The sequence below is a fragment of the Camellia sinensis genome, chromosome 3, assembly GCF_055761805.1.
Source record: "Camellia sinensis isolate YWXY chromosome 3, ASM5576180v1, whole genome shotgun sequence".
NCBI lineage: Eukaryota > Viridiplantae > Streptophyta > Magnoliopsida > Ericales > Theaceae > Camellia > Camellia sinensis.
In genome coordinates, this window is record NC_138963.1 from 14,558,334 (window position 1) to 14,583,994 (window position 25,661).

The following is a 25,661-nucleotide window of genomic DNA, read 5'->3' on the forward strand; positions in this document are numbered from 1 at the left end:
CCGTTCAGTGCAATGACTGTCTCGGAACCAATGCAGTCGTGTCACCAGAGTTGATCCTCACCCTTTAGATTTCCATAAACTACGGCCCAAGAAAGCCTTGTCTACATATTCACACCAGAGGAATGCAAAAATCATAACTGCATACATGTCACCAAGTTGCCAAAATCCTTCCAATTGTTTTTTCCATCAGGACCCTTTATTAAGCATCAAAAAATGGGAACAAAAACAAAAACAACAACAATGCATTTTATTTTTCTCTAAACATTCATCGGGTTATGGCAGCAATCACCATCCAAAATGTCTTCACGGCTGGCTTCACTGTCTATCCTCTAAACTCAAGGTGACTCTATACTTCTAACAAACTTCTTAGCCTGTTATGAGAAAAAAGAACAAAAAAGAAAAAAATTAGCAACCTAACAAAGGAAATCAAGCTTCATTTTCTTGACACTGCCAAAAATGACCACATTAAATATGACGATAAACCTACTATTGAACAGTTTCTTAGAAAGTGGCTTGGAGAGTTTGTACATCTCAGAAAAAAGGAATTGCAATCCAAAAAGAAATGAAGCAAAACCACAAAACTATCATCGCTCGAGTTTGTAGCTTTTACCTGCTCCAAGGTCAGAAACATGATCACATTCCAAGATCCTAACCGTCCAAAATTTGGGATAAAGCCCTTATAGAAAGCAAAAGGCCCCTGTGTAACATAGCAAGTAATATTGAGACAGTTGAAATACAATATATTGCATTTTCAAGTAATATTGACACAGTTGAAATACAATATATTGCATTTTCAAGATAGGTTCCAATAAAATGCTAGACTAAAACAACTCTATCTTAACTAAGAGACAAACAAGAGCATAGACATTACCTTACAGTAAAATATTTTTCTCTTTATTTAATTACAGTTGGTCGTAAACAGGGGAGGAAAGTAACTATATATATATATATGACAATCCATTTTATTCTCTCTGAGTATATTAGGTATTTGTAGAAAGGCACAAAAGCTTTCAAAAGAAAACATCTTGTCAAATCATCATGTTCTTTCATAAATATTGAAGAAAAATGATGAACAATGTATCAAAACAGGGTGGAAAGATGATGAACTTACATCGTTCTTCAAAGTCTTGACGAAACAATCAAGAGTACTTTTATATGCAGAAGAATCCCCCATCATTCTTGACTTAACCTGCAGCATTTAATTATGTAGATTTGCATTGTTAAGCCACATGCAGATCAGACCCAGTCTCAATCCAAGTATACTTTCAAGGAAGCAAAATTTGAGTAAACCTCCATTCCACTGGTCTATAATTAAAAGCATTGCTCAACAGGATATAGATGCCAACGAGAATTTATGATATTTTGGCAAAACAACCTACAAGGTTACAATATATGGAATTGACATATGTTTCTCCATGATTGCAAGACCAATGCTTCTGAATAAATATTTCCTTTTATTTCAACTTCATTTAAATGAGACAAATCAGATCATGATTACAAAAAGAGAAAAAAGAAAAAAAAAAAAAATCATATTAACAACTTCTTACCATCTAACTTGAAAATTATCAACTCTTCACACTTAAGATTGTTAAGAAACAAGATAAAAATCTATCTACTTATCTCAACAGCAAGGAAGAGTGATATGATCACCGTAAATGGAAATGGGCATATGCAAAGGGGTAAAAAAGTGAACAGATAACTACCAAATCCAATGTCTTTGAAAGAGTGTTGCAGCAGAAATTGACAGAGCAGAGTAGCAGGGGGGGAAAATGAACTTGTTTAATTCAACTGAGCATATAGCTCTTGACAGAGCGGAGTAGCAGAAAAGGATTTATGTTACCAACTTCATTTGATTGGGAAACAAGGCTTAGTTTCGTTTGGTTTGATTTATCTCAACTATATACCAAGAGGTATTTCGAAGTTCAGACCATGTTTTGGTTTGAAATCTTCCACTATCAAGATACATTCACAATTTAAGAGCTTGTGGTTTTTGAGCACATTGAACTGATTGCATGCGCTAAAGGATGACAGTCACAGTAGATAAACAAGCATGTCAACCAGGAGGAAGGTTCTCGTCTACAAGCTACATGTCCTCACCCCCTAAGCTACAAATTTCAGAAGACTAACAGCAGGATCTCTATCAGTAACCAGAAAAATCCTGAACCAGAGATGGTCAAGTAAATAACATACCACATCAACTGGAGAGCCAATGCAGACTGCAAAAAAACCAGCCCCCAAACCAGATAGCAAATGAGTAAAAACATTATCTGTGAACCCCGGAATCTTTAGAATTGTCTGCATGGTGAGGAAAGAGTGAGATTCAAAACATCACTAATTATAACATATTAAACAAACAAAAATCCAGCCTTGAAATTTTACCTGCTTCACTTGATCATAGCTAGCTAGTTCAGCAGCATTTATAATAGCATTTCGAGCTATGTTAGGCCCAATCCCAGTCCATAGAGCCCCAACTCCTTCCTACATTATAGATATGGGTTAGCTATATTGGGTAAAAGAACCAAATGATGGGCATCAAATTTTCTTGGGAGGAGAGTTCAGAAATTTAACCTGTCTCACTATTGTAGAATAAGCATTCAGTGCACCAGAATAACGCCTTGGCACACCAGGAGGCAATTTTCCTTCAGCTTGAAGTCTAACTTTCACAAGATCAGTAGGATTTGCAATTGTGATTCCAAGGGCACCTGTTTGAAATATAAACAACCACTTAATATATATATATATATATATAATAAAAAAAAGAAAAAAGAAAAAGGAAAAAAAGAGAAAAAGGACTACAAGATCATCACTATGCATGGATAAGATATCCCAGTTATCAGTCAAAATTCTGCATGCATCAATAAGAGGAACTAGCATAAGCTATGGAAATTTCATACACTCTAATTAAGAAGATGATAAAATGCATGCAAAAGTATTTAACACAATACTCACCAGTTGTAAGTGCAGCAAGTACTTTCTTGGACAACGGAACATCTCCAACAAAATTATCACCCACATAAAAGGTCTTAACCTGTTAAGCAAGGGCAAAACTTAACCTAAAATCATTTTTTTCCCAATTGACAATGGAAAGAAATAAACTAAATAATCGACGCATGAAAGAGATCACACCTTTCAAAGATGGCAAGTAACATGAGAGAAAAAAAATTGTTGTTGCCCCATTCATTTTGAGACAACAAATGGGAGCAAATTGCCTCCCTCGAAATTTTTTTTGACAAAATTACATGGAGTGTAATACTCTTAAAAAAAAACTCATTGCCCTCACTTATCCTTATGTTGATCTGCCCTTGCAGCTAAAAATGCAAATAATGCACGAAAACCAATGCCTTCACAAGCACAAAGGCACATAAGTAATTTGTTCCAGCATAGGAAAAATATATGAAACTTACAGGTTCATACAAGCCAATTCTTAGACCTCCGAATAAGCATTGACGATGTAATCCAGGTACAATGCCTTTCCAGAGAGAAGCTAGACCTTCTTCTCTTGCAATGGTGGCAACTGTACCTAGCATTCCCTTATATTTTGGTAGAGTCAGTGCATCCCCTGCAACTGATTTCTTTTGGAGCTGAAGCCTAACCTTAGCAGTATCCAATGGAATAGTACACAGCTGCACAAAATCAAATATGTGTTGATAAAGGAAAACACTTCATCTGTATCAGACCACAATAGCAAAATATCAAACCCACATATGATATAACCATGTTACATGTAGATAAAATATAATTAAAAAAAATGGAAGAAGAGCTGATTATTCACAAACAATTTCGTCAATCGTCACTAATCCAGCAAACTTGAATCGACTTTCAAAAGCAGAATTCATGAAACCGTAGTGAAAATTTAGCTTCAGAGTAACATAATCAAAAAGCATATATATATATATATATATATATAAATACAATAATAATACATAATCAACATGAAAACCAATAGAAACGATCTGAAATTTTATGATCACAAATCTGCAGGACATTTAAAAAAAAAAAAACTGATTATTCAAAAACGATTTGGTCAATCAGCACTAATTCAGCAACCTTGAATTGAATTTCAAAAGCAGAAATCATGAAACCGAAGTGGACATTAAACTTCAGAGTAACATAATCAAAATGCATATATATATACATAATCAAAATGAAAATCAATAGAAACGATCTGGAAATTTGATACATACCTCAGCGAAGGAAGCAGCAAATGCGCTACTGGCGAACGTTCCGGCGAAGGAGATGTCCGATTTAGGCTTGTGATCAGCCATTGGAGGACTCATCTTACCAAGCTCAAACAGAAACAGATAAAGAATTTGAGAGAAGCTCTGAACAAGAAGAGAATCAAGTTAAAGCGTCATGTATCGAAGGACTGTATGTATATATGCACATATATATATATATATAGAGAGAGAGAGAGAGAGAGAGAGAGAGAGTAACTGCGAATCTCGGGAAAAGCAAAAACAGCGAAACGGAGGTTGCGCAATTGGGTCTTCGCGTCTCTGTGCACCGTCACCCCGCATTTATTCGTTTTCTACATTTTCAGAGGTTTTGATACCCTACTCTCGACTCCAAATCCTCTTTCCTCTTTGGTTTTTATCAAAAAAATTTACCAAACACACGCTAAGGCCTCGTTTGGCAAGAGGCTATTTTAGTCAATTAGTCAAAAAATTACTAAATTAGTCAAAAAGCCAACAACCCATACCAAAAAGTCAAAGATTCTCTTTTCTCTCTACTTTTTGCACATCTTTTCGTAATTAGCCAAAAAATCATCCCAAACATACAAGTTTTTTTTACCTACTTTTTTAGCCAAATAGCCAAAAAGTTACTAAATTAGCCTGTTCCCAAACGAGGCCTAAGTGTGTTAGTAATTTTGTTGGTGTCCCTGACATTTTATTCAAGGAAAATAATTATAATTTTTTTTTAATATATATTTTGTTAACAAATGATGGGAAATTTGTTGATTAGTAAATTTGATTACAAAGAAAATATTAGAAAGGCTTTATCGATTCAAATCTTAAATCTTTGATATTCTCATGGATCTAATGAATATATAGATTAGCCGACTAGCTGTCCAGAGAAAATAATCAATTAAGTAATGAGATTTTGATCAAATTTATTCGAGTTACCTTGGAGAAACATTTATTTTTCTGTTGCATTTGTTTTATTGTCTATTTTTAATGAAAATTGAGTCCACAGGAATACTAATGGGACCCACGTAGCCCAAATGGAAATGGATATATCTCTAATAGGGGTGGGCGCGAGTTGCTTGCGGCCACAGAACCTTCAATCCGCCATCTGGCCGCGCAGATTGACGGATTGGATAAAATCAATCCGTATCCGTTTGCCAATCCGGCAGATGTAGATTGAGCGGATTGACAGTTTAGCGGATAGATGTGAATCGGTTTGGCGATTTAAAATTTTATAAATTTTTAACATAATTCAACTTGTGCACTTCCTAAAAAAAAGAATAAAGTATTACGATTAATGACTTAAAAAATATTACAATCATTGCATGCCTCATTCAAAGAAAGAAAGTTTGAAACTTTAGAATATTACAATCATTGCATGTCTCATCCACATACTACAATTACAGCATGCTTTATCCACATAAAATATTACAATATGTAGTTCTTAAAATATAAAAATAATTCAAACCACCAAAATTATTAACAGAGCAATAGTAGAGATTGTATGTCTCTATATTGTTACATCTATATCTATTTTTTAAAACAAAAACCAACCAGCATATATCATATTTTCTATTTATTATTTTTAGAGATAGATTTAAAAACCAAAAAATATAGATAAATAATACGTTTATTTTTTTCAATTCAAAAAAGATATTCAAGTTGAAATTTTTTTTTCAACAAAATATTTAAACTCTTTTTTAATTGAAAATACAAACAGAATATTTAAACAAATTGAAAATACAAAGTCTTATAAATTACTAGGGGTGCTTGGGGTTTGGCGGTTCGGTTGCGGCTAAAGAAATCTCAAATCTGCTATCCGTCTGCCAGATTGGCAGATTGGAGAAAATCAATCCGCAACCGTACGCTTGTCATCACGCATCCGTCCAAAATGCAGCGGATCGGTCGGTTTTGGCGGATCAGTATATCCGCTGCTCACCCCTAATTTGTAATATTGTATAAAAATTAATAAAATGAAGTAATAAGGATACTAGTAAATAAAAATACTTCTTACAGGCTCTAGTTTACTAACAGGTACATTTTAAAGATTAGGTTTCGGGTAATAGGAATCTTAAAAGAGAATAAGCGATTCTGATTTTTTTTTTATATTTTGTTTTAATATTTGGAATGAACTGAAATAAATAAATGATTTACATAAATTACATTTTGAAATTAAGTAAGAATTTCATTCTTCTATTTCTTCTCTGACATTCCTGAAAGAATGTTAATCATTTAAGAATAAAAGAAACAAAACTTGTATTAATAATATAATGGATGTTTTTATTTTTACTAAATTAATTTTAAAATTAAAAAAAAAAATTGGAAAACTCAATCCGTAGAGACTTGTTCCAAATTCATCCTCCAAAAAAAACCTGTGCAATAGTCCAATCTAAAAATAAAAAAACAAAAAAAAAAACCTGGTGCGATTGTGGAGAGCCACATCACCCCAAGCTGGCAAATTGAGAAAGGATAAAGATAGGAAAAATGATTGAGGGCCCGAAATGGCTTGGCTCGAATGTGGCTCGAATTTTTTTTTTTTTTTCTGCCATTTTCGACGCAGAGGAAGCGGAGGAAGAGAGAGAGGGAGAGGGAGAGAAAGAGGGAGAGGGAGAGGGAGAGGGGTCGCCGCCGTCTCCGATCCGTCGCCGATCGCCGCGCCTCCGCCTCCGTCGCCTCCGCCATGCCTCTGCTCGCCATGCCTCTGCTCGTCGCCTCAGCCATCGCCGATCGCCGCCTCTGCCATCGCCGATCGCCGCGCCCCCCGCCTCCGCCTCCAGCCCATTTTTTAGGCCCCCTCCAGTCCCCCTCCTCCCCCTCCCCCTCCCCCTCCCCCTCCCCCTCCTCCGTCTCCCCCTCCCCCTCTCCGTCTTCGTCTCCTTCTTCTGCTGAAAAAAAAAAAAAAAAAAATTAAAACCACGAAACGACGTCGTTTCGTGGTTTAGGGGCATTCGGGGCGGAGGAATTCGGGCCCTGTAGCATTGTTGTAAAGATAGATGTGATGACTTTTATAAATTATCCTTTGCAATGTCACACAGTCATACGGATTGAAACATGTTGTAATGTACTCAGGGCTATTCACCCCCAAAAAAAATATATTAAGATTATAAAGGAGTTGAGTCAAGTCAAATTTTTGAATATTCAAACTTATTTATTAAGAGTTAATCGAGCTCAAGCTAAGCTCTATGTCAAAATTCAAAAATCGAGTTCGAGTTCGGCTCGTCAAACATTTATTGAACTCAAACGAGCTCGATTACATAAACGAGCCGAGTTCAAGCTTGAAAAAAAAATTAAATTTAAATTAATTTACTTTTTAAGATAAAAAAATACAAAATTATAAGTAAAATATATAATATACTTATATTAATAATAAATTTTATTAATCAAATATATAAATTTACACCAACACCAAATATAAATAAAAAATGAAACGAATTATTGAAAATTTATTTAATATATTATTAAAAAATTATATTAATTTATTTATTTTTATATTTACGAGCCTTATAGAGTCAAACTTAGGACCCCTCAAGCTCAACTCGATTAATAAACAAGCCTAAAAATTAAATTCGGACTCGTTCATTTAGTAAACGAGTCAAGCTCAAAATACAATCACCATCTCTTTCATAAACAGTTCGATTCATTTGTAATCCTAATTGTGCTTGGGTTCAGTGGTGACAATTTTCTCACCACCACCCCTAAAGCCCTCAATCTTGCGCCTTGTCTCAGTCGGGTTTTCTCGACCTTGTTGAGAAAGTGAAGCGAATTTTCTTGATCTTATTGAGAAAGTGAAGTGTGAATGAATTTTATTTTCCTGTATTGTTCCATTTCGCCCTTGTCCCTATTTTATTTATTATTTATATATATATATATATATATATATGGATATAAAATATATATAATTTAATTTTTTAAAATTAATAAGAAAAAATATTAAAATGTAACATTTAACATTCATTTATTCATCATTTTTAAACATCTTTTTAATTATCATTAATTATAAATCATTATTCGTAATTTTTATTAATTTTTAAATTACAAAATTAATTCATTCATGTCTTGTCTCTACTATCTATCCGATTTGTTCAGTCCTCAATATAAAACGAGACGGAGGCAGAGGCAGGAGATGACAAATCCATCCTGTTGTCATCCCTATATCCAGGGATGGAACCAGAGTTACATCACTGGAGGGGTCAAAAGACAAATAAAAAACTTCACCATATACATATGCATGCATGTATATACAATATGATATATAAATTATGTATATACACAAAAAAATACAAATATCATACAAGTAATTTCTAATAGGATGAAATTTTTTTTGGTGCAAAATGAAAAGAAAGTGCAATATACGAGAAAAATGATATATGTATTTTCTTATACTGGAGGTCATTTTATTTTTAAAATGTTATGACAAATCATATTTTTCACAAAAACAAGAAGGCCATGGGCCCCCATAGCCTTCTCCTAATTCCGTCTCTGCCTATATCGATTGTAAAAAGTATAGACTTATCATCATGTGATTTGAGTAGAAGATAGTAAATGCAATAGGAGCACCTGATTCTAGAGAATTATATACCCTATACACTAAAGTGGGGGAACAATAGGCCACCACTCCATTGGTGGGACTCAAGTCACCAATGCATCAACAACAATGCCACCTTTTGTCCTTTCTCTATTCTACCCTTTCTTTCTTGGATCTTTTAACCCTTTTTCTGTTGTTTTTGTTGTCCAGAAATTATAGAAAATTGAAACTGTAGGATGAGAAATATTAAAAGAAAGAATCTTTTAATAATAATTTCGAGTTTCTTGTTAGAAATTTTTTCTCTTGCAGTTTCTGATAGGCCTAGTGGTCACATTGTCAGGTTCCAAAGACAAAAGACAAGGTTGTGGTTTTAGATTCATGATTGCTTATTTTATCGCCTCTTACAAAATTAACATATGTTATAACCCACATAGATAATTGCGAACTCAGATATGAGCAAGCAGTAAACTTGAACATCTCGAGTTCAATCCTCATTAGTGTCTTTCGAGCTTAACTAATTCTTATAATTTGCAGATGATTAAAGATATGTGCAATTGAAGAGAGATTCGTTAAGCTCTTTAAATGAGAAGTTTCTTGTGCTTCCTATTACAAGATGGGCATTTCTAGACTGAAATGAGAATTCTTCATAGTGTGATTAAATCAAGTAACAATTCAATGATTTCAAAAGGAAAATTATCTAAGGGAAACCTAGTAAGTATGGAGGAGGAAACATTTTAATGCTATATATGATCAATCAATGATAAACATTATATAGTTCTTATACAACAGTATATAATCATCTCTTTAATGATCACTTAATGGTACAGATATATTGGCATGCTTTTCCTGATTTGACCACAAAAAAAAAATAAATAAATAAAATATTGGCACTATGTCTAAAAACACAGAGAGAGAGAGAGAGAGGTTGAATAGGCTTGAATCCAAGTCTAACCCAAAAGAATGGCTGATACTGCGATCAGAAAGACCAACAACCTCTTCCGTGGAAATTTCTCCACTTCGAAGCGTTGAAACAGGTAGAAACACCTCTCCTTGCAGTTTCCAAGAAACGAATAAAAGGGTAACCACATAATGATTTGGCTCAAGCATGTGTTACAACAACCTTGGCTCTAAAAAGGTCTAACGGCAAGTTCTTCACTTGAGGATAAGGAGTTTCATTTGCTCCTCTTCTTGGCTTCGCTATACAAAATGACTCCAATGACAGTAAGCATGTAGCCCAGCATCCCTGTTGCTGAGACGGGATTCTTAAATATTAGAATGGAGACAACCACAGCAACAGCACCTTTTGCATTTCCCAGGACCTGGAAACATCGTCAAATTTCAATCGTTTTGAAGTACACAAGTTCAGAGGAGTTGTTAGCAGGTAAATTGTCAACAAGGATATACACATCAGTGGGAAAAAAATAGACAAAATCAAAATGGAACTATCTGCATAACTTCGTCACATAACGCATGCCTTCAATAGCATTTCTTCATGTAAGAATAGGTCAACAAGAAATCTTAGCACGCACTTGGAATTGCCAATGTGAAGTTGCTTTTAATTAGTTTTCCTGGTAACTCTAATTCATCTTCTACTTTTTTGTCAAGATGAAATTATTATTTATTTCTACAAAACCAACTACATCACCCAACCTCAAGTATTACCCTGGACGCAAGTATCATCCATGATCACCCAGCTACTTGCCTACCTTAAGTTTCTTGAGCTTCCTACTATCCACTATTCATGCTTTAATGACAGAGATACTTCTTGCTATGGACGATTGGTGTGTCCCCCCCATGTCCAGTGTTGTCACCATATATGTGCTTCTTTGACTTGAGGAGGAAATAAACTTTAGGGTAAAAATAGCCAGAGAGGCCCCATATGGTTTTGACCACTGTACACTTAGCCTCCCTACCATTATTAATTCTGTCAAAATTGACAGAATTTGTGCAATACAAGCTGACTTTGAGAATTGAAAGTCAAATTCCATAGGAAACGGACAAATTTTCTCTTTTTCATCTTCTTCCCATTTCAAAACCCTAACCCCAATACACCCACCACCCCATCACCACCACCACCTCCCATCCATCCCTCCACCTTCACCTCCTTCCTTACCATCTTTTTTTTTTTTCGTCTCCTTCCCGCTTCTGGTAGAACTTGAAGGACCCAATTTAACAAATCACTGAAGACGAGTTTGATAAAAGTTATCTGGACAAGGCAATGTTGAAAAGTTGGACATGCATGTGAACAATTACTCAAGTAGCATCCATCCTCAAAAGTGAAAGGAGTCGAAGAAAGTTTATTTATTTATTTATTTATTCAAATTATAAAGAAAAGGTCCTCTGTTCTTTATAAATATCACTAAAATTACTGCATGACGGATACATACAAACAAACTAAAACAAGATAGAAGCTGTGCTAGAACAAAGGGGCATACCTGGAGAGTCAAAGCGCTGGTGTGTTTAGTGACCAAGAAATTGGTCAAGTTCACAAAATATGCCAAGGCAGAATTGAAGAGTAGATACCAGATTATTTTGATATCATTTCTGGCAAGAGCTATTGTGATCCCAACCACATTTTCCTCCATAAACAGTGTCGCGGGAAGTAAGAATAAAACAGCTATTGGTGCCATGTACAGCAGAAGGTTCATAGAATTCAATTTTTCCCTGAAAAATATATTATAATAATGTTCAGTCCGGGTTTTGAGCAAGGAAAGTAGATACATAAATGTGTAACCAAAATGATGGCCTCTACATCTATACAATTTTGTTACAATGAAAAATAATGAACACGAGTAGTTAATTACCCTTCTGCGGACAGCAAAATCCCTTGAACCACTGACTTTAATGCCCTTGCAGCTGTAGCACCAAGACACATTATAAACCCAAATAGATGGAAGCTTGGTTCACCCTGCAGTCACATAACAAAGAGATAAATAAGACTACTTTCTAGTGTTTCCTCTCAAAATGGCTAGGAACCACTATTGACATTTACGCATATCATCCCCACCAAAGGAAGAGAAAAGGAAAAAAAAGAACTGAATATTGTGTTCCACTCCAAACCAGCTTATGCAATATGATTCTATGAACTGAAATCTTGTTACTGGCATAAGATAGAAATGACCAAACCATCCTAAAATTGTTCACTTTTTCTTATTTAAGGCCAGGTTTAGCTGAATGTGTGCACAATTAGAGCCAGTGCACAGCCCCACTCTACATCTAAACATTCTCGTCTTCACTGTGCATACCATATGAATTCTTAGTCATTAGATAAACAAAACTTTCTCTCTCATGACAAAAGAAACATAAAATAAGGGTTTACCACTTGCCTCAAAAAAAGGATCTGATACTTATTTTAAAATGGTCAATGAAATCCATGGACCTGTAGATCTACGTTAACAATTAGAGCCAAGACAAGAGAGTTTTGAATCATGATAGGGGCTTACCGCTTCCATTAGGGTCAACATTAGACTCTTATCCATTTGCTTTGGTTCTGAACTATGGAGCAAGGATGCACTTCTAACTAAGTAGGAGTAATGCATTTGAAATAAACAATACATTTAGGAGACTCATAGACGCATGAGTGCCCAACACTTCCTAGACTCAAGCACTATTTGCAGATAAATTTTGGCTCTCAAGCATGTTTGTGATACTTTTCAGATGTTTTCTGAACTTTCTACCTATTCCCCTTTTTCCCATCAAAAATAAATTAACAATGGTACACATAAGAAAGCCATGAGAAAATTTGACACAAATCTAAAACAATTTCTACAATTCTGCAGTGTTCCATTCCTCATATAAGATAGAGCGATTAACAAAAATACATATTTGAAGGATTTTAACTATAGTATGCACACAAAAGATTTAAGAACTATCGGTTTGAGATCTGTTTATTTAAAAAAACAAAATTGGAAAGAAATGTATCCTCTTAATTTACTAGTACTGCAAACCCAAGGGGTTGGCTTGGCTGAGTGATAAAGACTTGAGTATAAGATCTAAAGTCTTGAGTTCGAGTCACCCCAAGGGGCCACTGGAGTTTTGCCTAGTCATTAACATCAGGGCCCTAGCATTAGTCGAGGTGTGCATAAGCTGACCCGAACACCCAGTTATCAAAAAAAAATAAATAAATAAAAGGACAAAAAAAATGTTCTAGTTCTGCATAGTCATCCCCCCACCTACGACCCAATATATATACTACAAGTTCTCCAAATTGACTTAGTCAGGAAAGTAAAAAATTGAATGAATTCTGTAATTCAAACAGATTTCAATCATGAATTGAATCCCCGATTACAAGAACCAAGCTCAAACAAGATCAAATTTCAATTGAATTCACACTAGGAAGATAAAATAATAATAAAAATAGAAAATTTACCCCACTAGCAATGACAACCCCAGTAACCACAGGAATGAGAGTGACATAGGTGAGCCAAGCCTCCCTCTTGACCGTCATAATATAAGCAAACACCGCCGTGAAAAACGGCGTCGTAGCCCCAACCGCCTGATTGAACGACACAGGAAGGTAGCGTAGAGAAACATTCCCACTCACGACCGAAGTACAAAACACGAGACTCAGAGTGGCGATCTTCACGAACTGAACACGAGACCTAATCGTCTGCAGAGGCACTAATTTCATCCACACGATAGCAACGTAGCTGAACAATGAACAAGCAGTCATGTGACACATGGTGAGAAAGATCGGGTACTTGAATCCATAGTTGCTTAGCAAGTACTTGTTGAGAAGAAGAACCCCAATGTTCGATGCGTACCAGGCCGATACGAGCCCGATCGTGAACCACTGGCTCGAGCCCTTCATCGAAATTCGAGAAATTTATTTAGGAGTTTAGATCTGGAGAAATGTGGGGTTATAGTTTTTAGAGGCTTTGATGGATCTGAAGACAAGTCAAATTTAACACTTTGAAAGCTCTTTTGTATGAGAGAAAGCGCGAGAGAGAGGCAAAACTCGTTTTCAGGACTTAACGGTAAGGAAAAGTTGAGAGAGAGAGAGAGAGAGAGAAACACGGTGTCTGCAACTGTTTCGGCGGTGGTGGGAAAGTACCTGTCGTGTGACAAATAGGGGGAGGAGGGGGGGACTCACGCAAGTTGCATTTGGTTTATTGGATGGGGGCCACTTAAAAAATAATTTTTTTTGTGGGGTCTACTTGATTTATAGTGTCGTTAGGTTAAGATTGACCGTTGGATTGGATTTTATGAAGTATTGAGTTTTTAAAAAAGAAAATGTTTTGTTCCTAAATTTAAACTAATTTGATTAAAAAAATAACTTTAAAATTAACTTTCTTTTAATGTTGGAAGAAAATATAATTTTTTTTTTATAAATTAAACATAATTATATTGGGTTTTAATTTAAATCACACTTAAATTCTTTTCATGTTTATTGTATGAATAAAAAAAAGGATAATGTCGTATTATTTTATTGAAATATATATTTTTTCTTATTTATCTTTAAACTTATTAAAAGAGATGCAAGTGTACTTATGGAGGCGTTTGTTAAAAATTAAAAAAATGTGATTATAGTTTATTTTAATGTAAAAATATGTACTAAACTGTTTGATACAATTTTTACTTACAACTTATAGCATAATTGAATGGACTCACTTTTCTGTCTTTTCGTCCCACGATTTAAGGATTGGCGAAAAAAGTTAATTATCCAAAAATTAAGGGAAATGTGTTTTTAATTTTCTAATTATCAATCTTTTAACTTTTAATAAGTTGCACCAAATAGAACCTATGTCAAAGTTATAAAAATTACTATATTTTCTTCAAATATAAAAAAATAAAAGTCAATGTATTGCCTTAAAAAAAATTTAAAAAAATATTCCCATCATTTTAATATAATTTTTTTAAAAAAATTAAAAATTGAAAATCATTTTTTTAATATAAAACTAGTTTTAACTTTTATTTAAAAAAAAACAACATTTGAAATGTCGACAAAACAAGGTCATTAGATATCTAAAGGGTTGCTGTCAATTAATTAAATGACTTTTGATCAGAAGAATTTTCTTATTAATTGTGAACACTCGCCACGGTGGCGCGTGCCGTGAACGTTCCGACATTGGACCAATATCAGACACGTGTTAAGAAACTTTCGTACGTGAGTTCCAAATTGCCGGCCCTTGTTGCATCGCTTTTTCGCCACGTGCGAGAAATAAGTTCATGTTTTTTTGATTAGCCTCCAACTGCAATTACAATCACTGATTTTCCCGGCTATTTTGGCCACCGACATCTTCAACAACATCATAATCATCCAAATTTATTAAACAATATATACTGTATGTTAAAAAAAATCAACTGTCCAATAATAAATTATTATGGAGATGTAGTTAATTCTATTGTATAGATGTTGGAGTTTTTGAATTATTAATTATATTTATTAATTAACTGTTTAATAATAAATTATTATGTAGATGTATTTAAGAATAATGCTATATGTATTAATTAGTGTACTAATTGATAGTGTACTAATTGATGATGTGATATAATTTAAGAAATTTTTGAGATTTACAATGTGATTAATGAGTGAGGTCAATAACAATATCATAACTAGTGTTAGTATACTAATTAGTACATTAATTGGTATATGTAGCACTACCTTGTAATTAATTCTATTATATAGATGTTGAAGTTATTAAATTGTTGATTATATTTATGGGATTTTTTTTTAAGGTTCCTGATACTAAGATTTTATAGCATAAATGACATTCAATATTTTCATAATATCTAAAGTCCCTCAATATTGATCTAGAGAAATTTCAATCCAGAGAAATTCTGGACTTCCTAAAGAATTTTTCTGGGTTCAAACCAGAGAAAATTGAAATTTCTCTGAGTTCAAACAAGAGAAATCCAAATAAAATTGAACAATACAGAGAAAATTAAATAAGGTAGAGAAAATTATCCAGAGAAATTAAAATTTCTTTGAGTTCAAACCAGAGAAATCCAAAAAAAAATTGAACAATACAGAGAAAATTAAATAAGATAGAGAAAATTAAAATTTCTTTGAGTTCAAACTAGAGAAATCCAAAAAAAATTGAACAATGCAGAGAAAATTAAACAGGGCAAAGAAAATTACCTAAAGAAAATTGAAATTTCTCTAAGTTCAAACTAGAGAAATTTAGAAAACTGAACAACACAGAGAAAATTAAACAGGGTAGAGAAAATTGCGCAAAGAAAATTGATCAGAACAAAATACTAACAAGTCGGAGATCGTCAATCGCCATGCCACACACATTGAACCACATCTTGAGTTCTTGCTAATTTTTTAACTAAAACCCTCTTATCTCATCTCTCTCTCTTTCTCACGCACATACACACACACATAGCTCAATTGCCATGACTGTTGAATGCTCAGAAACTGAAGGTGTGTTCCCTCTCTCTCTCTCTCTCTCTCTCTGTGATAGTCACAATCTGGACGACTTTGATCATTTTCATCGCATGTCAGATATGAAGAAGAAGCTCTGTGATAGTCACAATCTAGACGACTTTGACCATTTTCATCGCATGTCAGATATAAAGAAGAAGAAGAGACAGAGAGAGAGAGAGAGGGGTTTGGTCGATCTCAGATTTGATGCGATGATGGAGATGCAAACAGCAACAGTAAAGAACGTTGGTGATGGCTAAAGAAGAGAGAAGAAGAAGAGACGATGATGGAGACGGCGACGACGATCACGATTTGAGGCAATGATGGTTATGGTGATTTGAGGCGATAATGAAGACGGCGGCGGTGGTGAGAAGTCGAAGATAAGAGGAGAGGATGAGAGAGATAGATCTAGAGAATGAGAGAGAGAAAGATCTAGGGTTTTGAACTAGTAGATAAAGATAAATTTGGTAGAGATCGACGGGAAGGTGAAGTCAACCTGGTTGTTGAGATCGACGAGAGAGAGAGAGGGGTAAGGGTTTGAAGTCGTGAGATATATCAAATTTCTCTGTGATACATGAGTGTGAGATTGAGAGACCTTAGATATTATAAAATAATATTGAAAATCTTTTTTATTATTAAAAATGAGAGAGAGACCTTAAACTAATTTTCCCTATATTTATTAATTGATATACTATATGTCAACCAAGATGATGTGATATAATTATTATACTAAAATTTAACTAAATTTATGTGATCAATATAATTTGAATTTTTTTTTAATTTAGTTCAAATTCTAAAATATAATTACAAATAGGTGATAAATTTTATAAATATTAATAATTATTAAAATCATAAGTTTTTTCATGTACTCGTAATAATTTTTCAGATGTAGCACTGTGGTAATTTTTCCATACAATTTTATGCATTGAATACACACTAACCTTTCATTTTCCAAACTTATATATTTGCCCCGTTTGATAAAGGTGTGAGAAAGTGATTATATAACTTAATAAATTATAGCTTATATCTGTGAACATAAACTGATTTTTGACTTATAAATTAAGTTTCTCCTCCCCCACTCAAAGAATAAGTTAATTTTTGACTTACAAAAAGCTATAATCTGTATTGTTAAGCTAAACCAAACACATCAAAATAACTTAAATTAAGTTAAAAGCTGAAATAAGCTAGAAATAAACCCCACCAAACAAGGCCATTGTTATTAAGGTCAAGCATCAAAATATTGATGTCACACATTTTTTACGCTGATAAGGAAAAATTATTTGATACTTAAGTTTGGCTAAACAAAATAAGTGCACTTATTTCATCTTTTTATCTTTTTTGGGTCACATCAATCAACATTTCCTCTTTACTTTTTCTACACATAATACAATAAAAATCAAAAAATACACTTATTTAGTCTTTCCAAACTAGGCCTTATATGATGATAAATAACATTAACATTTGATAGATGAGAGATCATAACATACAAAGTGAATTATTCCGTCTTTCAACAATTCAACAAACATAAATCAACAATATCCCATCAAAAAATTTATTTGTTAGGTGATTAGTTTAGAGCACTATATCAACAATATTAAAAATGCTACATGATATTTTGAAACAATTTTCCTTGCAGCTATACATACATACATGTATGTATAAATGATCATGGTGACATAAGTTGCCCCCCACAACATATCATGTTCACCTTTGGGTATAACTTTCCAGGAAATGCAACATACACATACACGAGGAGAGGTTAAAAGTCATTGCTGGCACGGCCACTTTGACCTCGTTTAGGCAACTACCCACTCTTGACCTCAATTTTTTAAAATAGACAGTGATTGGGCTGAACCATTCAGGGATCACCTCATTTATAACTTTAAAAGTCAGCAGTTTTAGGCACATCTCACATGCCAAATCAATCTCCCCATTTCTTGGTTTATGAGACTCTCAGTCTTCTGTAGTGTTTTTCTACCCACCAAAAAAAAAAAAAAAATACAGGATATTTATATTATTCCATTTTGCTTTCCTGTTTTGATACAACACGCTATTGACTCTGACAAGGTCTGCTTATGCTAAAAGCATAGTCATCTAATGATATATCAAACACGAATTATAAGGTCAAATATTCTTATGCCACTACGAAAGCGCTAGATGAACCTGTGAAATGGTGGATTGAACCTAAAATCCCTTTCGAAGCACCAAAATGCCTTATTCTATACACTCCTGAAACTGCAGAATCTGGAATTGTCCATTCCATAGTTGCATAGCTTCGAGGGCTGAGTTTAGCAGGCCTTGACCACTTGAACTGCAAACAAAAGTCATCATCATCGTATGATGGAGTCCATTCGTCTGCGCCCTGAAGAATCTCAACCAATGCATATGTGCCCTCAGTCATGAGATCGTTCCTCGGGCAAGCAGACCAGAAAGTGACAGTAACTGTGTCTCCCCTCTTGAAGGTGGAATTTGAAGGGACATCAATTTTAACATCACCAAAGTTCACACCAATAGGGGTCATGTCAATGACGACTGGTGTAAGAAAGCTGATTTGCTTGTCGAGGAGGTCTGGGGGTTGTGGGCCAGCTTCGACAGCTTGACTAGTAACAAGAGCCACAGCTAGTTTCCTGAACTCTTGAATGTAGGCACTGAGTGTGTGTGGACCGTAAAGAGTAGATGCTCCCTGAAAATCAAAATCATCCATATCGATAAGAGTTATTTATCTGTGCAATTTCTGCCGAGGCAAGGGTTCAAATAATGAAATTCAAAATGAAAAGGACACTGCAGTTTTGACCTTTGATCATTCATTAACATTGCTCCTAGATCCAATTCCAAAATTTTGATCAGACACAAGTCATTTTAAACTATGCACTAGAAATGGGAAAAAAAAGGTGAAAGTAGGTTCTGTTGCAAAACTTCATTCAATAATGGATTTTGGGGAGTTTGTGATACAGACCTCATATCGCTGCACCTGGTACTCCTCAAAAGTGGTCACATACTGTGAATATGTATTTGTCAGCCCTGCAATAACAACATGGATATTGCTGTTGAATTCCTTATTGCCCCCAGAAGTCAGAACCATCTTAACAGCAGCTCGGAGGCGCCTGCCAGCCATGGTTGTGAATTCTGCAAGGGGGTACAAGCATTAGAAGGGAAGGTAATGAGAGGAACATGGAAATACCAATCAAAAAGTCAAAGACCAGTGAACAAAACTCAGTAGTTTGCTAACTAATGGTGATAACAATTTACCGAGAAAGAATCGAAGTCCATAAGATTCCAATTTTACATTATTACCAGCAATAATGCTACTAAACAATGTGGGGGCTTTTAAATAGAACGGGCAGAATTAAGAGTGAAAAAGATGCTAGCAACAACACAAAGGGATTGCATTAACCTCCAGGTACGCTGAGAATGACAAGTTGCCCAATTCGCAAGATTTGAATTGGAAGTACTGAGGGCTGCAAAAATCATTATAGAAATGTTGGTCAGTATCTGCATCAAACTACCAGGTAATTATTCAGAAATTCAATGCATTGGTCAAATCGTACACTAGGGAATAATTAAGACGCTTCAAGCAATCATTTTGAAAATTGGAACTTTACAATCCATTATCTGGGCCAGAAAACAAACCAAACATCACCCTGGTGTCAATTCCTACGCATGTAAATTCTTCTTTTTCAGCCCATCTAACTAGATTTTGCGTACTACCACAAGTATAAGACCGTGCATGTGTGTGAGCATGCATGCATGCATGTGTGTTTGTGTGTGTGTGTGTGTGTGTGTGTGTGTGTGTGTGAGAGAGAGAGAGAGAGAGAGAGAGAGAGAGAGAGAGAGAGAGAATCATCAAACAAGCTAATTTATCCAGCAAAAGACTTCCAGCAGGTGCAATTTATTTTTTGCCTTCATGTTTACCAGTATCAGGGATGTGATGCAAGACAGGACTTTGTTTGCGAGTAAAAACAATTAGGATATTGGAGCTCCACATTTATATCTTGAACACATTTATCCAACTTAAAACACTGGATATAATTCAGCATAATCTATATAATCCAGTTATAATATCTATATAATCTAGTTCTAGAGGTTCCGACTTTAGATTCTATGCACATATAGTAAATCCAAATGAATTGTTGCAACTCACCGCCCAATCATATGGTTCCTTCATTTCACCAGTATCAAGAAGAATAGGCTTTGGATTCTGACACTTGACCTGTTCCTCACTTGGGTTTTTTAGTAAATTCCTCACCAGCCTCCAGAAGGGATTTCCCTGAAGTTGTCCAGAAAACAGAATGCATGATTTACACAAGGCAGTTCGAGAGTGTATTCAAAGTTTTGCTTATGCAATGAAAACTTCCAACTAACCTTATCATCTCCTTGCTTGAAATCAAAAGCTCCAGGTCCATCAGTTGTTCCTGCAGCAAAAGCAAAGCCCATTGCAGCTGGACATGTTTTCACCATCTCATAACCCCCTCCTCCTTCCCTTGGGATCATGACCTCAAGTTTGGAAAAGTCCACATACGCATGTAGGTAACCAACCTTCCCTTTTATTTGCTCAGATGCTGTATTAAAAAGTTCAACAGCTTTTCTGAATTGCCTTTCTCCAATGATACGTGTACTTTCAAATTCATCAGGGAAACTGCCACATAAACATTGTTTTACAGTTTTTAAGTCTACATACATAGTACCAAATGCCCAAATGTTAAGTTTCAAGAAATTAGAAATTTTTTGATAGTATGTACCCTGGGCCACGGCCGTAGCACAATTCATTTTTTCCATTGCAAGTACTGTGATTGAAATCACAAGGCAACCCAGTGTCTATGCAAAATGCACCGAGTACATTCGGGCTGACATCGCCAACATTCGACTGACAGAATGCAGATACAAACTGAGGCCTGTCGGCTTGCCTAAGGGCACTTCTGACCCTTCCTGCAACACTAGAAATTTTTGTTGTGGGTTTTCCTGGAGAAGACTGGAAGGAAGATGCAAGTTCCATCAACTCTTTACCTGTAAGGTAAGATCTAAATTACAAATGAGTAATCAATTTTGTCAATGAAAGAAAAGGCAATTTCTAAGATGATATACTGTGCAACTGCTCATCCAACAATTCATGTGGTAATTTACTCAAAGTGCCAACCTCCTCGGTTTTAATACATCTACTTCTTTGTATATGTTCTTCTCATTATATGGTTTTCTGGTTGGAATCAGAATATGATATCGTTACTGAACAGGATTGAAAATGGTGTAAAATATGCATAACAGTAACAAAATTACCTATAATAGTTGGAACCTTTAGCCTAAAATAACTCACTTTAAATTTTATTGGTAAATTAAGTTGCCCTAGGTTCACACTCCATCGCAATTTTGTAGACACAAACCAAACTCTTCCCCAACAAGAATAACATAGACAAAATAACTACGAAACCAAACAAGTTTCCTGAACTAGATGTTGTAAACATGAATGCAAGACAAAAGGCGTTAAACTTACGGTTTTCATGAAGGCTAGGTATCACGCTGGACACTCTTCGGGGGATTCTGACAACTTCGCGTTTCTCAGGATTCAGTCTTCCATTGTCATTCTGAATAGCATTTTTTTCATACCAATCCTCCATAAAACGTGCAGCAGCTCCTTTATTGTCACCACTAATCAATGAGTTTGTACGGCTCATAGAAGTTCCGTGTGTTGCAAACCAATTGAAGCTTCCGATTGGGCCCCATTCATCATCGACAAACTTCAAAAGAGTCATTTCTTTATCAACATTGTACTTATATTTGCTCCGCTCTGTTGAAGGGTTGTTGAGATATGCACTAGGACTACGGTTTACACCAGCATCTATGAGCTCTCCTGTGGAATCATGATGGATGATTAGCATAGCTATAAAATAACAAACAAAAAGAAAAAAATCAGTTTTTGTGTGGATGTATAAAGAAGAAAAGAAAAAGAAAGATCAGATCTAGCCCACTTGGCAGGCTGGTTTGAATTACAACCCCAAAGACCTATTCTGCTTTGACACATTTTCCTTAGTCATAACATGACTCCGCAATAAAAGAATATCAAGCCATGACAAGGAGCAAACTTCTAGATCATAAAAAAAAATGAGATATTCTTCAGACAATGTATGAGAATGAATTCAAGAAAATGAGCACTCACCAAACAAAACAATGCAGAATTACTTCTAAGCATGTAAACGTTGTATGCAAAATTAAGAGATTTACTAAATTTGAAATATAAAGCTTTAGGCATTTCTTTTCATACTAGATATTCTGATGACATTAATAAAACACCAGAGTTCATAAGATTTTGTTGCTTTTAATATGCCTTATTTGTATTCTAAGTGTTGAATAATGGCTCTTTCCACGAGGGAAATACTCCTCAAAACAATGCAGAATTACTTCTAAGCATGTAAACGTTGGACGCAAAATTAAGAGATTTGCTAGATTTGAAATATAAAGCTTCAGGCATTTCTTTTCATACTAGATATTCTGATGACATTAATAAAACACCAGAGTTCATAAGACTTTGTTGCTTTTAATATGCCTTATCTGTATTGTAAGTGTTGAATAATGGCTCTTTCCACAAGGGAAATAGCCATCTATAGAGTCTCGGTTCATTCTGCGAACATGTCACATAAAAAGCCGCCTTCCTCTGAGCTAATCCCAAAGAATGATTAAAAACCTTCCACCAGGATTTGCCCTAGTCTCAGAGCTTATTCTAGGGTCATGTTTACATTTCATTCTTCCTGGGTTCAGATTCTCCGTTATTGGATTTCTTTGCCAGCATATGGTATGGTATGCAGGCCAGTAAATCATTTGATTGGCAGAGAGGAACCACATCAATCCATCCCGAACTAAGGGATTTTATGCAAAGCTAGATCTTAGTCCTGTTGAGGTGAGATGCAGATAACAGAGATTACATGAACTATAAATCATCTTCCTTACCTTTATTCACAAAAATTGACCCTGGGCGAAGATTCTCGTGAGCTTGTACGATGCTTTTCTCAATTCCATCAACAACGGCATCAAATGATTGGCGTACAAATCCAAGAGATGTTACAAGATATATCACATATTGGAGATAACCACCAGGCCCAGCATGAGTATGAGTGCCACTGATAGCAACATTATGTTCACTATAAAGGTCTCCATACCTTCAAAGAAAGGAATAATAAGTATTAGTTAGCTAGAATTTGGGGCACTCTAAAATTGTAAAATTCAATCCCAAATTTGAAACCATCCAGTAGGTGAATCAGCATGGAATACCGAATTCAATTACCTAAAGATGAATCACTATGGAATATCGAAAAGATTATTAAACACCTTTCAGATATTGAAAAGGTTTTGCAGATCCAGATAGACTTCTTCTATTCTGTCTTAGTTACACACAAAGGAAAAATCATACATGTCACCAAAAACGTAATATGAGATTTATCTACCTTGCTTTTAGTTTTTCAAGAACTTTAATCGTAACAAGCTGCGAGGCCATGCAGGCATCAAGATTCACAAACACTATGCGGTTTCCTTGAGGTTCTGCAACAATAAACGTACGAGCTCGCAACCTGAAGTGAACTCCGGAAGTGGTTTGTTCCATATTTGCGTATCCCATCATATTGACATCTGCCGCAGGTCCTGTTATGTCATAGCTTCCAAGGCCAATCAAGTAAGTGGATGCTGATAGTGGTTTCCCACAGTTAAGTATCATAATGCATACTAGGAAGCCCCACAACCACATAGTTGTCAATGATCTTCGCCCCACAAAGCCAGATAACAGGGAAAACATCACCATAATGCCCCTGCAAAAAAAGGGCTATCCCTCATACAATTATCTCCATCCTTTGCCAAAGAAAAAGACAATCCATGTGAGCACTTGTTAAGCTTTTGTCAATTGAGAACAAGATGACATTTTTTGAGGGTATAATAGTAATGATATGGATGAGAATTATTTACCTTTGTGAGTAAAACTGAAGCTACATATTAATTAGAACCATTCTTGCACACCCTTTATTGAAGTCCTTTGCATTGAAAATTAGAAACTAACTGAAAGCTCCAAAAGAAAAATAGCAGAGTCAGGTTTCACATTCAGGCATTCTATGATCAGAAACCTTATGCATATGAATCTATTCTAAAGGAAAGAACAAAGAGGAGGCATTTCCCCTCGGAAGAGAAAGTCTGGACTTGTATGAAACAACTTGACTAGATTAACAGAGTCTTAACCCATGTACTAGTAAGCTAAAACTACACATCGGAAGACAAAAAACCAACAAAAGGTCCCAATTAATCAGTTTGTCAACTTATAATCCAAATCCAACTTGAAATCATTTTACATGCAGAAATATTCAATGAGATTCTGAAACTAAAAATTCCAAATATCCAATAACAAATCTAATGAGTTCAGATATAAATAGCAAATTTGACACTAGGCTAATCCAATAAATATCTGAATCTTGTTCAGTTTAATACATCTTTAACTGAACAGACCTTTCAAATCACCAAATCATATCAGAAATTAGCTTATTCCTGTTGATTAAATGCAACATACTATTAATTCACTGCCAAAAAAATCAATCAATCACCACTTATACAATGATTTCAAGGAAAATCAGACCCAACTGATACACATATCATGAAACCTTGAGTGAAATACTCGACTCGAAATGCTCAGAGTTGATGAACAAATTGAAAATTTAAGCGACTCATAACCATTCTATGAGTGAAAATTTGGTTAAAAATTTGATCTTTGGTGTGCCAAATCGTTTCGAAAAATTCTAAATTTATCCTAATAACCTGTTTTAAACATTTTTAATGAAAGAAAATCATTTCCAATCTTTACTCTTTTCAAAACCTCACCAAACACGAGTAAAAATATAACTTTCTCTCTTGATTTGATATAAGTTTGATAAAACCATTGGAGCTCACTTTTTTTAGCTCTTTGTTCATCAAATTTGAATTTAACAAAAGAATCGATGAAATTAGAGATGCTCCAACTCTTTCTGTGCAGCAGCACAAAGAAAGAAGTTTTAATAAATTCAATCAACATCAAGAACATAGTAACAACATAGTAAGTGAAGAGGTACCTTCGTAGTTAAGGAATTCTCGATTCCGATACAGAATTCTCAACCTGAATTGGCTTCGTAGTGACGAATTACGATACATATACACATATAATTTAGTTGTCTGTAACTGTATATATAATATGTGTATACAAATCAGCAAAACCCTAACTTGTTAGAAAGAGTGACGTGAATGGAAAGAAAAAGAGAGAGTGTATGCGTACATAATCACTGTGGCTGTTGGCATTTCTCTATAGCATTAATGACTTCCATCATGATTTTCCAGAAAATAGTAAATAATTTTTTTCTATTTTATTTTAATTTTTTAGGCATTGTAAAAAATAACATAACATATTAAGTTCATCATGAATTTCATTTTATTGATTTGATTTATGGGTTTAGTTTATCTCAAATTTCCTTTCACGAGTCACATTTTGATAATATAAATTATTTATTTTGTAAAACCTTTAGTATATATATCATTTATAAAAAAAAAAAGTTCGATTTAAGAATCATAACTTTTTATTTTATTGTATTTG

At 34.7% G+C, this 25,661-nt stretch overlaps 3 protein-coding genes across 6 annotated transcripts; all 3 read right to left on the reverse strand.

The window, feature by feature from the left end:
• Nucleotides 1-123: 123 nt before the first annotated feature.
• Nucleotides 124-4,596, reverse strand: PUMP1 (plant uncoupling mitochondrial protein 1). The gene is made up of 10 exons (XM_028211636.2): nt 4,435-4,596; nt 4,185-4,322; nt 3,405-3,623; nt 2,950-3,028; nt 2,569-2,702; nt 2,380-2,478; nt 2,191-2,295; nt 1,112-1,189; nt 611-697; nt 124-371 (listed from the first exon to the last, which is right to left on the reverse strand). The coding sequence occupies exons 2-10, from the start codon at nt 4,275-4,277 to the stop codon at nt 336-338; spliced, it is 930 nt and encodes a 309-aa protein (XP_028067437.2). The 5' UTR covers nt 4,278-4,322; nt 4,435-4,596; the 3' UTR covers nt 124-335.
• Nucleotides 4,597-9,427: 4,831 nt separating this feature from the next.
• LOC114270242 (putative sugar phosphate/phosphate translocator At3g11320) lies at nt 9,428-14,947 on the reverse strand. Its single transcript, XM_028211692.2, has 4 exons — nt 13,079-14,947; nt 11,514-11,617; nt 11,145-11,373; nt 9,428-10,028 (listed from the first exon to the last, which is right to left on the reverse strand). The coding sequence occupies exons 1-4, from the start codon at nt 13,517-13,519 to the stop codon at nt 9,882-9,884; spliced, it is 921 nt and encodes a 306-aa protein (XP_028067493.1). The 5' UTR covers nt 13,520-14,947; the 3' UTR covers nt 9,428-9,881.
• Nucleotides 14,948-18,066: 3,119 nt separating this feature from the next.
• Nucleotides 18,067-25,406, reverse strand: LOC114270219 (Neutral/alkaline non-lysosomal ceramidase). 4 transcript variants are annotated; one of them, XM_028211682.2, is made up of 11 exons: nt 25,147-25,406; nt 24,020-24,109; nt 23,509-23,879; nt 23,015-23,223; nt 21,564-21,920; nt 20,818-21,082; nt 20,441-20,714; nt 20,220-20,345; nt 19,473-19,536; nt 19,035-19,204; nt 18,067-18,761 (listed from the first exon to the last, which is right to left on the reverse strand). In XM_028211682.2, exons 3-11 carry the CDS (start codon nt 23,856-23,858, stop codon nt 18,213-18,215), a joined length of 2,364 nt encoding a protein of 787 aa, XP_028067483.2. In that variant the 5' UTR covers nt 23,859-23,879; nt 24,020-24,109; nt 25,147-25,406; the 3' UTR covers nt 18,067-18,212. The 4 variants fall into 4 exon arrangements, with proteins under 4 accessions (XP_028067483.2, XP_028067476.2, XP_028067471.2 ...); XM_028211675.2 differs by having other exon boundaries at nt 23,509-23,865; nt 25,147-25,385; XM_028211670.2 differs by having other exon boundaries at nt 23,509-23,905; nt 25,147-25,385.
• Between the last annotated feature and the right edge of the window lie 255 nt (nt 25,407-25,661).

Coding starts and splice junctions, on each gene's coding strand:
- PUMP1 (XM_028211636.2), bottom strand. CDS start 4,277: ATGAGTCCTCCAATGGCTGATCACAAGCCTAAATCGGACATCTCCTTC. Junction 2,479..2,568: donor ATTCTACAATAGTGAGACAG/GTTAAATTTCTG, acceptor TCTATAATGTAG/GAAGGAGTTGGGGCTCTATG. Junction 2,296..2,379: donor GCTATGATCAAGTGAAGCAG/GTAAAATTTCAA, acceptor CTCACCATGCAG/ACAATTCTAAAGATTCCGGG.
- LOC114270219 (XM_028211682.2), bottom strand. CDS start 23,858: ATGGTGATGTTTTCCCTGTTATCTGGCTTTGTGGGGCGAAGATCATTG. Junction 23,224..23,508: donor CTTGAAAAACTAAAAGCAAG/GTAGATAAATCT, acceptor CTTTCTTTGAAG/GTATGGAGACCTTTATAGTG. Junction 19,205..19,472: donor CATTCTCAGCGTACCTGGAG/GTTAATGCAATC, acceptor ACCCCCTTGCAG/AATTCACAACCATGGCTGGC.
- LOC114270242 (XM_028211692.2), bottom strand. CDS start 13,519: ATGAAGGGCTCGAGCCAGTGGTTCACGATCGGGCTCGTATCGGCCTGG. Junction 11,618..13,078: donor GGGTTGTCATTGCTAGTGGG/GTAAATTTTCTA, acceptor ATGTGACTGCAG/GGTGAACCAAGCTTCCATCT. Junction 10,029..11,144: donor CCAGCGCTTTGACTCTCCAG/GTATGCCCCTTT, acceptor CGATGTTTCCAG/GTCCTGGGAAATGCAAAAGG.